Source organism: Polyergus mexicanus, unplaced genomic scaffold, assembly GCF_030449975.1.
Source record: "Polyergus mexicanus isolate NDT 795.1 unplaced genomic scaffold, iyPolMexi1.0 SCAF_7, whole genome shotgun sequence".
NCBI lineage: Eukaryota > Metazoa > Arthropoda > Insecta > Hymenoptera > Formicidae > Polyergus > Polyergus mexicanus.
In genome coordinates, this window is record NW_027223327.1 from 7,747,075 (window position 1) to 7,763,145 (window position 16,071).

The 16,071-nt window shown below is 36.1% G+C and overlaps 2 protein-coding genes across 10 annotated transcripts in view; one reads left to right on the top strand and one right to left on the bottom strand.

Moving 5' to 3' along the window:
* Ror (tyrosine-protein kinase transmembrane receptor Ror) overlaps positions 1-16,071 on the bottom strand; it is a 222,676-nt gene that overhangs the window by 157,222 nt on the left and 49,383 nt on the right. The window lies entirely within an intron of this gene.
* LOC138935070 (uncharacterized) overlaps positions 1-16,071 on the top strand; it is a 34,049-nt gene that overhangs the window by 9,497 nt on the left and 8,481 nt on the right. For 4 of the 9 annotated variants that reach the window (XM_070299391.1, XM_070299390.1, XM_070299395.1 and 1 more), the window contains one exon: positions 2,066-4,487. In XM_070299391.1, the coding sequence (XP_070155492.1) occupies positions 4,310-4,487 (178 nt within the window). In that variant the 5' untranslated portion in view covers positions 2,066-4,309. Of the gene's footprint in view, positions 1-1,337; positions 1,628-2,065; positions 4,488-8,289; positions 9,591-16,071 lie in introns of those variants that run through there. The other 5 variants (XM_070299392.1, XM_070299394.1, XM_070299397.1 and 2 more) reach the window with 5 other exon arrangements.

The window sequence follows — 16,071 nt, forward strand, 5'->3', positions numbered from 1 at the left end:
ATATAAGACAACGTTCTAAAAATATAAATATATGTGTGTGTGGAGTGGTGAAAATCGGATTAGTTATTTTCGTCCATTGCAGAGATAATAAAGAGAATAAAAACATAAAAATAATAAACTTTTATCTTATAGATTGCTCGATATTAAATTCGTTTGGCAAATAGCTTTCGTCGAATGCAACATTAATTTCATGTTCGTCACACGAGTCGCGAATCATGACTCACTATTTGGAATGCGTTCAAAATCGAATATCTGCTCTAAGCATGCATAGTCTTGTCGTTTCGCCATAAAATACTTGAACTTTACGATTATCTTATCTCGCATCCAAAAAATATCTTAGCTAGAAAGAAAACTTTCACCTCTGCCATTATTTTTTTATCAGTCTTCGTCGGTATTAATTGAAAAGTATTAGCTTCATCAAAAAAAGTCAACAGACATGCATGACGAAGCGTAAAAAAGTTCTTACTTTTCTTATAATTATCGCGCCAGATAGCTCAGAGATAATTGCAGGTTTCTAATGTAAACTCAAGGAAGTCGTTATTTATACAACGATTAAGCTCATTCATCACCAAAACTACGTATATCAGACGCATTTTTTTTTTTAATTCTTTTTAACTTATTCCATTCCATTTATATTTTTATTTGGTATAACTTTCCACGCGAATCGAGGGTCAACTCAAACCTTTGTATTGCTAAGTGCTGTTTTATATAATTTTTGTTTGGTAAATATGCATAAAGTAGAACATTGTAAACCCATGTGGAATCTTACTTTGTATTAAAAAGTATATGCGTGAAAGCAATATGTTCCACCCCCCCCCCCGCCCCCTGCGGGGAGGCTCCACTATCAAAAAACTAGACACATAGGTTTGCGTTGAACCTCGCTTTGAGTGGAAATCTCACTTTGCGTGGAAAGTTGTAAAACCCTTTATAATTTTGGTCTATACCTTTTTTTTGGGCCTCCCTCAATTAAAAATGGTTATTTACATTTCCTTCTAAACATAAAAAGTGCGTAAAAAAAATTTGCTGCCCATTTGCAGGTGGAGCCGTGATTCTGAATAATTACCGCATATTCTATCGTACATATCTATAAATATAAAAACTTTGCCAAAAAAACATTTTTGGCGAAAACTTGATAATCCGCTAATATTAATAAATTCAATTAATTATAAACATTTTTTATTTCGGCAAATAATTTATATATATATATATATATATATATATATATATATATATTCTTTCAAGGACTACAATTTTTGTTAAAATATTTTTTTCTTTATGTGTGTATATTTCTTTTTTTCTCTCGACTTCTTCTTGTCGCTCTTTGCGTCTGCTTTCAGAACAGGGTAGCAACAAGCGATCGAGGATATGCACCTGCTTTGCTGTGCGATCCTCTTTGATGTCATTGCCTGGACTTTGAGTGTCACAAGAAGAGCAGGCGAGAGAAAGAGAGAAAACGCTGAGGGAGCAACATCGCGAAAAAAGCACCTTTCAAAAGCGGTTACTCGCTTCCTCCTTTGCGCAAGAATGAAACGTTTCGCCTTTTTACGCATTTACCCGAATACGCGTGTCAATACTTCGCATTCTACGATACGCGAAGCAATTTTGTACAAGTGAAGTTGTCTACAAGGTTTTAAATCAGTTCCTGCGCGTGTATCCCTCCTGACTTCTTTCGAAGTTTCGCGGGCAAATAAAACCGTAATTCACGAGAGTTTCTACAACAATATTGACATTTTTGTTATTTGAACGAAAGCTTTTATCGCGACTTTTAGCCATTTCTACTGACGAGCAAATATTCGATTTTTGCAACGGCTAAAACGATCGATATCTGATAAAGGCAACAATTTAATCCAACAACTATCCAAAAAGAATGAGATATTGATAATTACTTTTTATTTCCATTAAAAAATATTCGATATAATATAATATTTGATACCATATATAATATGTAACACCCGATATCATATTATAATAAATATTCGATACTAAATATTCGACATATGGTATATAACAATAAAATTATTATAAAATTATTATATAATTTTTAACATATATATATTTTTTTCAGATCACTAACGACGAAAGCAATTATCGCTTCATTCAATGGCAAAATGTGAGAAGTGGAGATAGAAACGACAAAAAACGCGCAAAGATGTTCCTCACGTCGACTAATAATCACCATGTCATTTACTTCAACTTGACTTTAACGCATATTTCAAGGACCAACGAGTCTTCGAGTGACGCATCATCGCGGATAATTGTTTTGCAACAGCTACAGTGCATTTCACATCGCAATCGCTTATCGTCCTCGCGAGAGCAATTTTTGTGCGAACGCACGAGCGGCGTCCCCAGCGAATAGAAAAGAAACTAAATACTAGAAGCTAAAACTTCAGCCCCGCAACTTTCAGTCCCTCGTGAATAATCATCGGCCTAGGGGGCCAAAGTCTCGGCATACATAACAGGCTATGGTAGTCGACCGATGACCGGCGCAGCCAGCCAAAAGATTGCAGAGAATCCATCCGAGCGACGAGATAAATTCCCTCGCGTGTGCCGCGCGGACGTGCAAAACAAATTAGAAGAGAAAGACAAAACAAAATAGAGAGACTGAGGAGGGGAAAAAGAAGAGAGAAAAAAAAATAAAAAGAGAAACGAAAGGACGGAGCTCGAAAGTACTAGAGGTGGTCGTCCGAGCACGCTGATAAACGCTGAGTAATGGGGACGCAAATTGCGTGCGAGGAATACCGCGTGAGAAATGAGTGCCCGATGCAAATTCTTGCGGCCGCGAGGGCGACGTCGGCGACCGATGCTGCCGGACGCTGTAATTCCTTCTAAACGGCACGACGCGATCGCGGACGGGTCCACGAAGCTGACCAGGTCCTCGTCGTATCCGTGACGATCCGACGAGAGACGTGTAATTTCCTCGCGGAGAACTCGCCAATTAGTAAATCGCCCCCCCGGTGGAGAATCTCCGTTAAGTTAATACAACGTCGAGTATCAATACACCGGAGTATCATAGACGGGTTACGTTACGTTACGTTATTACAGTATCGATAACTCTCAACACGGTCTTCGCTATGAACCAAGAAGATATACAATCTGCGGGATACTGATACAAATGGTCTTTGCGAACCAACGTGGTATATACGAAATTTTCGGCGCAGATTATTCTCCAACGTCAACAGCTCTTAACCCTGATCTCACGATGCAGCAGCGTGAAGATATTACGTCTCTGTATAGTCTTCGTGATATTACGAGCCGACGTGTAGAAACTTCGCGGTACTACAAACCAACGTGTATAGTCTTCACAATAGAGAGTGACTCGGCGAGTCCGTAAGGCAGGCGTCTGTCGGTCTTCCCGGAATTTCTACGGCATCAATTACACCTCGCTTCCCAGGTTTGTTCCCCGGGATTGATGCAGACTCTTCGCCGGCAGAGTGACTGTGCGAGAAACGTATATTTCCGTTTTAACTGGAGGAAGCGACTTTGCGTCGCGTCGTCCTCGAGATCAGATATATCTCCGCGCATCTTATATCCTAACCGTATAGCGCATCTTTCTATAATACTGAGTTATTATAACGTAATAATATAAATATAAGAACATCGAAACTAATTTTTCATTATTGATCTCGAGTTAATAAAAACGATCGAAGATGCTTGTTAAGAGATGCTGGCTAGAAATAATTCTCCAGTGATAAAATCTAATGGGGAAAAGAGAGTTTTTATATTATATATACAATATTAATAAAGTTAATTTTATAATTATTTGAACAATTTCTCTTCTTTTCTATTATTATACGAATATTAATACAAACAGTTCGTCAAACTAGACAAAAGAAAGTGATTATGTGTTTAGTGACAGCAAGGTTTTGATCTGAAAATACACAACGGAAGAAACGATCTAAAAAAAGTGCGGGTGCTTCAAGATGAGGTATCTCACGGTGTAACGTATCAAGGATTAAGGCAAACTCCTTGAAACGGACCCTCGGATTTGCCTACACGATAGAAAGAACGTCGAGTGGCCAAGTCATAGTTGCGAAAGTCGAGTAAAATCCTCGTACTCGAAACTTTGCTCGAGTAACGTCAAAGATCAAACAAAGGATCAAATAGTCACGAGGAGCGGGCGCGCGTATCTCGCGAGAAAGTTTCACGCGAAAAGGAAGAGAGCAAGAGAGGGAGAGTCGCGCGCTGATCCTCTCGAGAGGCTGCGCTGATCGTCGCGGACAATCGGACCGCTCACCGTGATCCGCTCTTTGTAATACATCGCATACCGTACGCGGAAAAAAGTAGAAGAGACAAGTGGCGTAGGAAAAGGATGATGGCGGGGACGGGGGTGGGCGGCGTCGGCGGTGCCGGGATGCTGAGAACCAGGCGGAGGGATGTCAGCGTCAAGCCGAATAGAAAACTCGACCGGAAGTCCTCAAGGGGGATGATTTACGAGAACGAGGAACTCAGACTGAGAACCATTCACATCAATGCCGAAGTGGAGCAAGGTAAAGAAGGGGGGTTAATACGAGGGAGAATATACGCGGGCGTGCGGCAGCTCGCGCGAATCTATCGATGAATTAAGGGGTATGAAAAGCGGGGAAAAAGAGGGAGATCGTATGAATATGTCGTTATAAAAGAACGTTATAATAGCGGTTATTATATTCATCCTCTCGTTCGACTTGATCGGTGTTAGAGAGGATGTTTGCAACAGATAAACAAGTTAGAACAATTTTCGATATATTTAGAGAGACAGGAAAAGGCGTTTCACCATTTCAAATTTTTCTCATTTTTTTTCGACAAATAAATATGTAGATTGAAATTAACAATAGATGTTTCGCTATAAAAAATCCTAAAAAAAAAAAAAAATATCTTTAGATAAATAAAACTATAATCTTATTCCAAAGATTCAAACATAATGCTACGGTGAATTTATTTTTTATTGTTTTCAGGTTTTCAGATATCGTTATTTATGTAATTTATTTCCGTGCTAAATGTAGTCGAAGAATATTCACGGGAATTTTACTAGCGCGATTGCTGCGAACGCCATTGTTTGAATTATTAATTAGTCATTATAGACAATTCACACTCGGAAGCCAAATTAATTTCACCGGGACTTCCATTACGCATTAGTGGCAGGCCAGACCAACTAATAATGTTAAATATTTAATTCTCTGGAGTCTGGAGTATGATTGCGCCAGAGCAATCAAGGATTAATTTAACTACCGTGTTAAAGGAATTTTTGATATATCATGGAAAAGAGCAATTCCAAGCTTTTATTATTCTATTAAAGTTAGCAAATATTTCACGATAAAAAATGAAGCTGACATCTCGAAGATACACAAAGTATCTCATCACATTTTCGAAAAAAAGAACAAGTCCATCTTAAACTCATCAAAGAATATGTCGTTAAAGTTTTACATAGTAGATTATCCTTCTACTAGAAAATGCTGTTCTTTTTCTTCTCTCCCTCTTTCACCCTTTTTAAATACATTGTGAAATTAATTTTTAGACTTTTCAGGCAGGTTTTAATAAATTTATTCAACGCAATATTACTCGCCGAAATTAAACGATATTTTAAATGAATCTCACTAGCTTCGCAAGTCTCATTGCCATTGCTATTATTAATTATGAATTCGACATTATGAATTATATTGCATATAAGCAATAAAATATATTTTATGACATAGAGAATTTCATTATGCGGCTACGGCTAAATCTCGTAAACTGCATCGCGCCGGAATCGCCTACAAATAGACACGCGCGTACACAAGATTGAAGCCGCCGTATATCGTATGAACCTACTACGAACTATTTTCGAAACCCGGCCTGCACACGCTGAATTTGTCCAGTTGGATAAGCGCGAGAGTAGCACAGTTTCTATAGTAGCGGCGAACTCGATCCAGCAGACTTGACTCAGTTACTAAATGTGCTCGAGCGAGCTTAAGAAAACGCAAAACGCATCCGCATTCCACTTTGTACAAAAAAAAAAAAAAAAAAGTTTTCTTTCATTAACATAACAGCTTTATTTTGACGTGAAAAACAGTGTCTTAACAAACTAAGTAAAAGAGAAAAAAATAGCAAGTGACTTGTAATTAAAAGTGAACGTGATGAATCCGTATAGATGTGACTAATTTAATTAATGAATTTATAAAACTTAAGTTATACGAATTGAATAAATTTAAAAAGAAGTTAATAACGTCTAGAAGTGAAAAATTATCAGTCGATATATATATATACACACACACACACACAATACTACCGAGAGTTCTCTAATATGGAAACACATAAGAGATTATCGAAATCGATTGTTTGATCGAACGCATACTTTCGAAGAAAATCAATCGATAATGGTAGGTACATGCGTGTCATATTATATACCTTTTAGATATTATAGATATTACGTGTTAATTATAATTTAGGAATAAACTTGAACGGATATGTTGCGCGAAAGCACGACGTTAATGAAAAAAGTTTGAATGACGATACTTGTATGAATCGCATGCATGTACGTGATTTCGTCGAGATTCATTTACCCGAGGAGCCAAGAAAAGCTTTGTTTTGGCAAATATTCCAGGGTGGCGTTTGTTCTCTCGGAACTCGAGGTCCAGATGTCGACGCTGTACAGACTCCGAGATCTAAAAATGCTAACTTATCTATAATATACTTACATATAAATTATCTATAATCTATATAATGCTGTCAGAAACGTCAAATTAATTTCGACTTTAATCGCCCCTGTCGATAAATCAATAAAACTCGGAGAAATTTCGAATAGTTTTAACTTTATTAATGAGCTTGAGTTACGATATATATATTCTATAAAAAAAAAAAAAAAAAACATTTCAAATATATTTTTTAATCATTTATCGAAAAAAAAAACAACAACAACAACGCGGTAACATAATTTAACTACAAAATTTATATATTATATAATTATTTTTATAGTTACGAAATGATTAATTAGAAACGATTTAGAATCACCTAATATACATATGTCAAACAAAAAAGGAGGAGTGTCTGACACTCTCGTCAAATCAAGATAGCGTCTGAGATTTTTTTGTTCCCTTCCGGCACATTATGCAGCCGGGATTATCGTAGTGCATTCAAGTAACGTGCGAAGAAAATCCTCTACGATTAGAAAAACTGACGGCACGCCGAGAGGATTCGAAGCGAGTTTTGCTGGATCAATCTATCGGCTCTTCTCTTTTTCCCGTCTCATACACGATGAGAAAACCAGACGCCACCTACGTCAGGAGATTATTTTGAGTCCTTTTTCAAAACCTCTTGATAGATTACATCGCCGGTCTAATGAACAATTTATCATCGCCCCGGGTTGCACCGACATCGAATTTCTTCAATATCAAAAATATCGCACCGTCGGACTTTAAAACTGATGATGTTTGACTTAAGAAGCGACAATATTACTCCTCAAAGAAACGATATTAAATTACTAAAAATAATTGTTAAAAAAAAGAATATAAAGTTCAAAGTATGTCTGAAAGTATTCTTCTAGTGTGATCTTCACACTAGAAAACTTCAAGTTTGACATATATACAGATGAGAGATATGTTCTTATTATCGATATATTTAACGTACGTATAGCGCAGCAGTTTTACAATGAATGCACGTATATAGATTTAAATGATATATAAACTTGCTGGAGAAAAGAAGATTTTTTTCTCACTCGATATTATAACTTTTGCGTAATATTACTGTCAAGCGTAATAAAAATTTATAAGAACGCTTCCAGCGACGTTTCTAAAATAACATCAAAAGAAATAGAATGACGTTGATCAGTACCGGAGCATCCTGGTGTTATCTAGTAGTAAGATCAGATGTATGAAAAGAGATTTATCGAAAAACTCAATATGAAATATTTTTATATATTTTCTGCAAAAATATAATTTCAATAAAATTAAATTTAAAGCAAAAGTTATGAGAGAATTCATCTATCTCTTTTCTTCATAAAAGATTTGTACTTTCCATTACGCAATCTTTGCATACTCCATCAATTTTTCACATATTTCAACCAAACTTGTGACTAGAAAATAACAACAATATTTTCTGATCTTTAACGATATCATTTCATAAATGTCATTGAAAGCTTTGCGCTTTGTCACTTAAAAATTTCATAAACGTAAAATAACTTTTGTACATTATTTTTACACATATCATTCTAATATCAATTAAGGATTTTTTTTTTTTTTTTGGAGAAAATGAAAAAGAAGTGCACTAATCTAATATCATTGCCCCGGTGCGATAACACGGTCCTGGCGTCGCGGGACCACGAGGAACTACAAAAGATTTAAATAGTCGCGAGGGCTAGAAAGAGAGAGACTCGCGACGGTGGTTTCGTGACGCGCGATGAAGAAACTGACGAAGAAGAGGTAGCTCGCGGTAGGGATAAAGACCGCGGCAGTGATGTAGTTACGCGTCGACTAGTTTCGCCCGGTGACTCTAAATGGTCGGCAGGCTTTTCGCGGTCCGCGAAAACTGTCAGACTCGTCGAGTGCGATCCCGGAAGCGCGACCAGTCCGGAAACCGATCTCGTACACCGACACTCATCGTTATTTGAAGCGTCGATGTGATACGCGTCGTTGATCCTCGACGGCGACGACGTCGTACGAAGACGCACATCTCGAGATTACGTAACGAGAAAGAGAAGGACGTCGAAACGAAGGTTGAATTGTGGAAGAGAATTTGCGAGACTACTACAAAGTGCGCGACGAATTAACGTGGAGGAGTGTAAAAAAGAAACTAGTGAAAATATTTAAACCCATATTATGCGAATTTTAACGTCGTTAGTCGTTAGTTTTTCGTTCTTTATTATAGCTATCAGTAGTGACACTATATTAAATTGACATGTGTATGAATATCTTACCTAAAATCATTATATCTAAATTAATAACGCGAATTGTTAATTAAAATTAATATTAAAATTAAAATCAAATCTTTTAATTGTCTCAAGTATAATAATATCAATTTGTTGCTGTCATTATCACGATCACAATATTTGCGATGCTTGAAGATATCGACATATGTCTTTCGCACAATATAGAATATAACAGTTCGCGGGAAATACATTATCATGGAAAACAGTTGGTCACGGATGGAAGAGGAAGAAACGACGAATGTTATACGATGTCGACGCAATTAACTGACAGGATAGTGACAAAAATAAAGAAAACGAGCCGTTTCCGTTTACGAGTCTTTCCCGGAATAAACTAAAAAAGGATGAAATTCAGACACGCCGTTAGACAAGCCAGTCAAGGCTATTATTTATTAATGGAAAGCTGATGGATTATTTAAAGATTCGACCGGCAAAATGACCTCCACCCCTATCATTCGAGTACACCTAACTCCGTTAAAGAGACGATACACGTAAGTAATGTAAGTCCGTTGTTGATCTGACGAAATCGTGGCGAGTCGCGAATCCAAGAGGGGAGTTGATCCCCCTCGGCCAAGAGTCAAGGAACAAACGAGCCTTCCGTGGCGCACACAGAAATGGAAAGAGCGGGCTATAGACGACATGATGCAGAGAAGAGACTCGAGCAGATCGATGAGATGCGAAGAGAAGGAAAGCTCGTTTTTTTCGTCGCGAAATTCTGGTACGAACTCATTTAAGCGTAACTTTAACCTTTTAACTCTTAACATGCACTAGCGACGATAAACAAATAATTTTTTAACGATCACGTTACGTATTTTCTTTTTCGATTCGTACATTATAGTTTGACTAACTTATGTTCATTAACCACAAATAGCGAAGTATTTTGATAATTTTATACGCATATTTGTATTCTAAAGGATTTTATCATCCGTTTGACACAAAGCTGAAGACTTTCTTTAACTCTTTCTTCTTTCTTAAATACCAATCCCTTATAAGCTACAAATCGATGTTTCAAAATTAAAGCGCTCTTTTTTGATACGATTTTAAACCGATTTTAGACCGATTATTCTAAGCGATTTTTCTAAGCGTGTAATCTATGCTCGCTGCAAAGTAGGGAGATTAAGAATCGATCTTGCAAGTTTCTCATTAATTCGTATAAACACATCGCTATTATTCACTAAGGACTGCAAAAGCACGGGGTTATTACAGACAGCTAGTTTTATTGTAATATTTTTATCCAATATTCATACGGCGAATATTTATCTCTCACAAAAATTCTCTCTCAATACGCACATTTTCCAATTACATACATATTTCATTTTATTTTATTTATAAGTGATTTTTAATATTGAACAATATAAAATATATTTACTTATATAGTTACGTCTCATAATTAAACTCTTATAACGATTAAATGTATTAAACAATCGCAACGCAACCGATCTTACTCGGAGAAATTTTGTTAAACATAAACAATCCTAGACTAATTAAAAAATCAATAATTAAAATTAAAATTATATTTTCACGACAGAATCATAATTAACGGTTGCAACAGATTCGATATATGGAGATACATTATGGTACCGTTATTTAAGCGTACTCGAGTGCAGATGTGTACGCCGGCGATAACGCGCAGTCATTGCAAAAGTACGTGATTCTCTCTCTCTATTCCCCTATCTATCTATCTCTTTCCTCCATCAGCAAAATTAGCATAAGCCGAGAACTCCGCCAACACGATACGGCGGGAAACGCATCCGCGAGATTCCCAGAAACCCAAGTTGACAATACAATCTTGACTAACAATAAGCGCTGACGCGAAAGTAATCCTGGGTACGCGACACGCTCGGAACTCGCTCCTCTCGCGCCGACACGTGATTTCTCTCTCACTCAGTGAGGGATGCGACTCGCTGCAGTTTTCCGAGTACGCTCGCGCGCCTGTGGAAGCTTGCACGAAGAGGAACGCAACGCGACAATGAGTAATGCCGGAAATTTGTCCCGTTTGAAAAACAGACGAACAAATAGAAATAAGAAATCTCTCTCGTTCTATCGCGCGTAACACATCGAGACGATATAGTGAGTATTATTGAAAATTCAGATTATTATGCGATCTCCTGCGGTTTCGTTTTTATTATAACTTATAAAAAAATTTATATGGAAAATTTATTACGCTACAGTGAATAATCGCGTTTCGAGATCAACTTTTTTGTCTCGCGAGAGAACAATAGATAAAAAGACGCAGATTTTTTATGCATAAATAATGTGGCAACGATTAAACAGTATAATAATGAGTGTTACAAAAATTAAAACTGATTTCATTATTCGTCTGTTGTTCAGAAAAATTTCCGCAAGAAAAATGGAATACATATGTTTTAATTTAAAATACACGTAATTACTAAAACAATATAAAAATATTAAAACAGCATTAAGAGAAGTAAAATGTTAGAAAAGAAAGCTTACGGACACAAAACTATTAATATATCAAAAGTAGAAAGTTAAAATGAAAATTTGCGACTCTAAATGCGACCTGTATACACATGACAATATAAAAAAAAAGTACTGAGAAAGCAGAAGCGCGAAGCGCAAAGACGAGGAGCTTTTTTTCAATGCTCGACGGGCGAAAACGTAAGCTCCGCTTAGGAGCGTTGTCTCTCTGTTCCTCGGAAAGTGTCACGAGACACCTTGCAGCCGGAGGCTTTCATAAAATTCTACTGTGTCGCGGAGCAAAAAAAAAAAAAAACGGAGCGTTGTCGTCGCGCGTTCACAAAGCGAGACGCTTGAGTTTCCCGTACTTTTCAAATGCTCGAACGAGGACGCGCACGCAAAGTACACGATCGTATGCATCGGCGGATGCAAACACCCGCATTGAAACTTTTGCGAACGAGAGATGGAAATTTCAGGTCGATCTCCTTCTCACCCGCGGCTTACAGTTCTGAAGTATCTACTAAAGTAAAACTTCTAAACCTCTTCTCGTATAAATTTCAGATTTTGTGGCTTCATTGTTGCCGAGAAGTAAACCGCAAATTTTACTAAACACTCTACCCAGATCGGAATTATTTAAACGAGACGTACTCGCGCCGCTATATCTCGCACGTCATTGATAGAGTCTCGCAATATTTCTCGCAAACTTTTACTTAAAAAAAAACCATACCGTAATTTTGAATATACAATATTTTTGTATCCCTGAATCGTATAATTCGCGCGAAAAGCTCTTTAATCAATTAAATTTAAATATTATCAATGTCTGAATATTTTCGTTAAAATTAAATTGACTCGAAAAAATTAATCGAAAAGTCTGTCGTTAGTAAAGCGGAAACGCAACGCTTCAAATTTTACTTACGGCATAAATATGATTTATAATATTAGGAGTTTAAAAAAAAAATTATTTAATTACAATTTTCTAACCATCAACATTTCCTATTCTAAATTCTAAATAGTTGATCGAGATCGAACAACGACAAGGCGGTTCTGTAAATACCCCACATGACACTTTACAAATGGTATTCGTGGCGCCATGCAACATCTGCGAGGCAAAACTTCAAATTTAAATAGGGACGAGCGATAAAAATACTGCCGATAGCAATTATTTAAGAGTATGCAAGTAGATATTTTGACACGATCGCATAGAGTTCGTTCGGCCCCACGTGCCATCATCGTTTAGAATAAACGTCATCGGAAATTTTATGGAACTCTGCGCGTCCAGGAATACACCCGTGGGGATACATCTATATCTACATAGGCACGCATGCATATACCATATATACCCTGTATATAAATATATATACAGGGTGTCCAATAATAACCACATAATTTTTCAGATCATTATGCAGATAGAGCAGATGAAATCAAAGAAAAAAAATCCTTTACCATTTTGCAATTTTCATAATAATTATCGAAAAATTAATTTAAAAATATCATCCAATTTTCGTGCGAGTATAAATATGATACATGTTCGTGACTTGAAGGTTGCGTACATAGATAAAAAAAAGAATAAGTTTTTAACAGTATATATATATACGATGTGTCATGGCGATAATTTAACTGTGTCAGAATTCTAATGCCTATAAAACGCATATACACAGGAATATCTCGTAGGTGTCTACCGACCAGACGAAACTATAAACACAACGATCGGTTATTTCGACGGTGTTCATTGTATGATATAATAGCCGTGTCAATCAATCAATCGTTACGTTTGCGAATGTTTGATGTATCCTCATTTATCCTGAACGAGTTAGATCGATAATACACGTGTAGAATATGTAAATATCGTCGAACGTGCTAATCGATCATCGGATAAAAAATTTAAAATCATCGAAAACTTGTTAGAAAATATTTTTGGGAAATTATTTCGCTGACGTAAAACATTATTTCAGTCCCTTATGAAGTTCTTTATCTGACAGCTAATTAACGTCAGGAGTAACAAGGCTTGTTAATAAGATAACTGTGTGTTCCGCGTTTTTAACAAGATACAAGTTTTTTATCCGACAGCCAATTAACACGAAGTGTAATTATAAGCATGAGATATGTACAGTCTCATTTTTGCGCTTTAAAAATCTATTCGTCCTAATTAATGGAGCTTCATCGCGACGCGAATTATTCTTGCTCGAAGCGGCTTTCATCCAATCGTATTCGCATACGCGCTATCTCGATCTGCCCATGTGTGTTTGATTAACCCCAGGGGGATAGTTCACCGATAAACCGTGACATATACAGTGAGAAAAAAAAAAGTACGATTCTGCCAACGTGAGGTTGACGCGCGAATGTCATTTCGCAGTCCGCTCACAATGTTGCTTTTAACATGCGGTTTTCGCGCACTTCGCCTGGTGATGACGTTATGTTCGTAGAAAAAAAAATAAACAAAAAGGATGGAAATATAAAAAGAAACAAGAAAAAGTGAAAAAAAAACAACGCCTCTCTGAACATCGAAATGGAAAATATTTCCTGATTTACGAGCCCTCGGTGTAACCGGCGACTACCTGGAACGTTCGTCATTCTGTCAATGGTACGGCTGCCCCGTGGCGATAGTCTTGCATACACAACGCTGCATTTAATTATAAACCTATGAGGTGCAGAACCTAGAAACGCCAAGTTGTCCGAAGGAAAGTGACTAAACACGTTGTGGAAAGAGCTAACGCGCAAACAAGACAATTTTATAATTTTTTTAAAAGTAATTATATATCTCTTAAAAAATACAAATTTAATTATTTTTTAATTCATAAAAATTGATTATCGTTCAACGAAATTTGATTTATCTACAAAAAGCAAAATATTTATGTGATACTGATACAGAACATTATTAAATAATAAGCATTAGCGATACAATAACATCATTTAATTATTTTCTTATAAAAGGTTGAATTTTGTTCCTCTTTTTATATGTATATTATAATTATAATGATAATAAATTACAATAATTATATTTACATGCTAATATTTTTTTATTCCTTTTTCAAAATCAATCGTCGTCGAAAATAAATGAGCCTAAGGCAACCATATTTTGTTCCAATCCCTGTTTGCATATATACGATCTCAGACAACGATTCTTGAAAACGAAAGCGCGCGTGTTTTCGATACACACCTTCGTTAGATCGGTTCTTAACGCCTCTCGCAAAGCGACAGATTAAATCTCGAGAAAAGAAAGAGAAAAAGGAAGTGAAACGAAAGGGTTAGATATTTATGAGGTGGTTCTACCATCGCGCAGCCAAATCGGATATTAATGTATTCCCTTTAAAAAGAAAGATCGATCGACCTGATCTCGGCCTGATCTTTTACCGATTTTAACATGGTAGAAGATAAAGAGCGACAACGGATTAATTGAAATCGATTGAGAATAGATATCTTTCGAGTTTTTTTTCGCAACAATCGTATTATTTATATAGCGTTATTATGCTTTAGAAGAAAAAAATATACGTCCTGTTGTACCGAGTGCTTCAAAACTGTTCTATAATCTTTCATTTACAAATACTGAAAATTAAATTGCAAAAGATGGCCATTTTTTAATAATGATGCTAAGGAATAATAGTTATGGAATTATTCAATGATAAGATTTAAATAAAGCTTATTTTAATAAAGCTACAAAAATATTATAATAATGAACCTTGTTTTTTCAACTTATTTAGAAGATATGCAAATATATATATATATATATATATATATATATATTAAAGAATTTGTATAACACATATAAATAAGAAATTATTTTACTTATTAATTATAATAAATATAAAAATTAGTAAATTGAATTCATGTTTAGCACCTTTGACTATAAAAAAAAAAAAAAAAAAAAAGTATTTTTTTCGTTAAAAATAGAAAAAGTAGCAAATTGTGATTATAACTTAATATCCATAACTTTCCATATGGCCTCCGAGCTTACCCGCGGGGAGTTTTCAGCTCTCTCGGTATTACGATAGCGATCTGTTAGCGATAATTTACATAGGATATCGGCGTGATCTAATTCGGTCGCGCTCTGACAGCCGACGGACGGATGGACGGCCGTGTCACGTTCGATTATATCCAGAAGGACCGCGCTTCGTACAACTATGAGCTTGCGAACCTTAAATGAAGTGTTAGTTGACGCGACGAGCCGTCGATCTAGATTATTTGGTCTAGACACAATCTTCGCACTGACATTTGAAGGGCTGAGCGGCCCTTCAACGTAAAATAACGTCGAAAAATTATACTAAGGTAAATATTCATCTCAAAATTATAAAATAATTTTAAAAAGAAAATTCTCGTATTAAAGATGAAAAATCTCACGACGCGCAATTATATATATATATAATAACAAAGAGCCTTCTTTAATAATAATATAATATTTCTCTAATAATAATATAAAATAACAATTTTATATCATCGTATATAAGATTAGATTTAATCAATAACTTACATACATAGATGAAAATGTGAAACGTAATTATTACGAACGTAACTATTCCGCGAAGAATAGCTACAGATTTGTTGCAGCAATTTAGAGACATTCCGTACGAATAATTGCTACGAAAATTACAGAATAATGTGCTTTATTTTCCGACCCTCCGACATTTCCCTCACTTGACGAACGTTTTAGCAGCCATTCTGGTTTATTGCCAGCGGTATGAATTAACACTCAAGCGACCGCCGTTCGTTTATCGTCGACTGTGAATCATCGAAATGCGGACATTCTGCGAGGAATATAAGCGCGACAATTATTCCGCTAAATAATC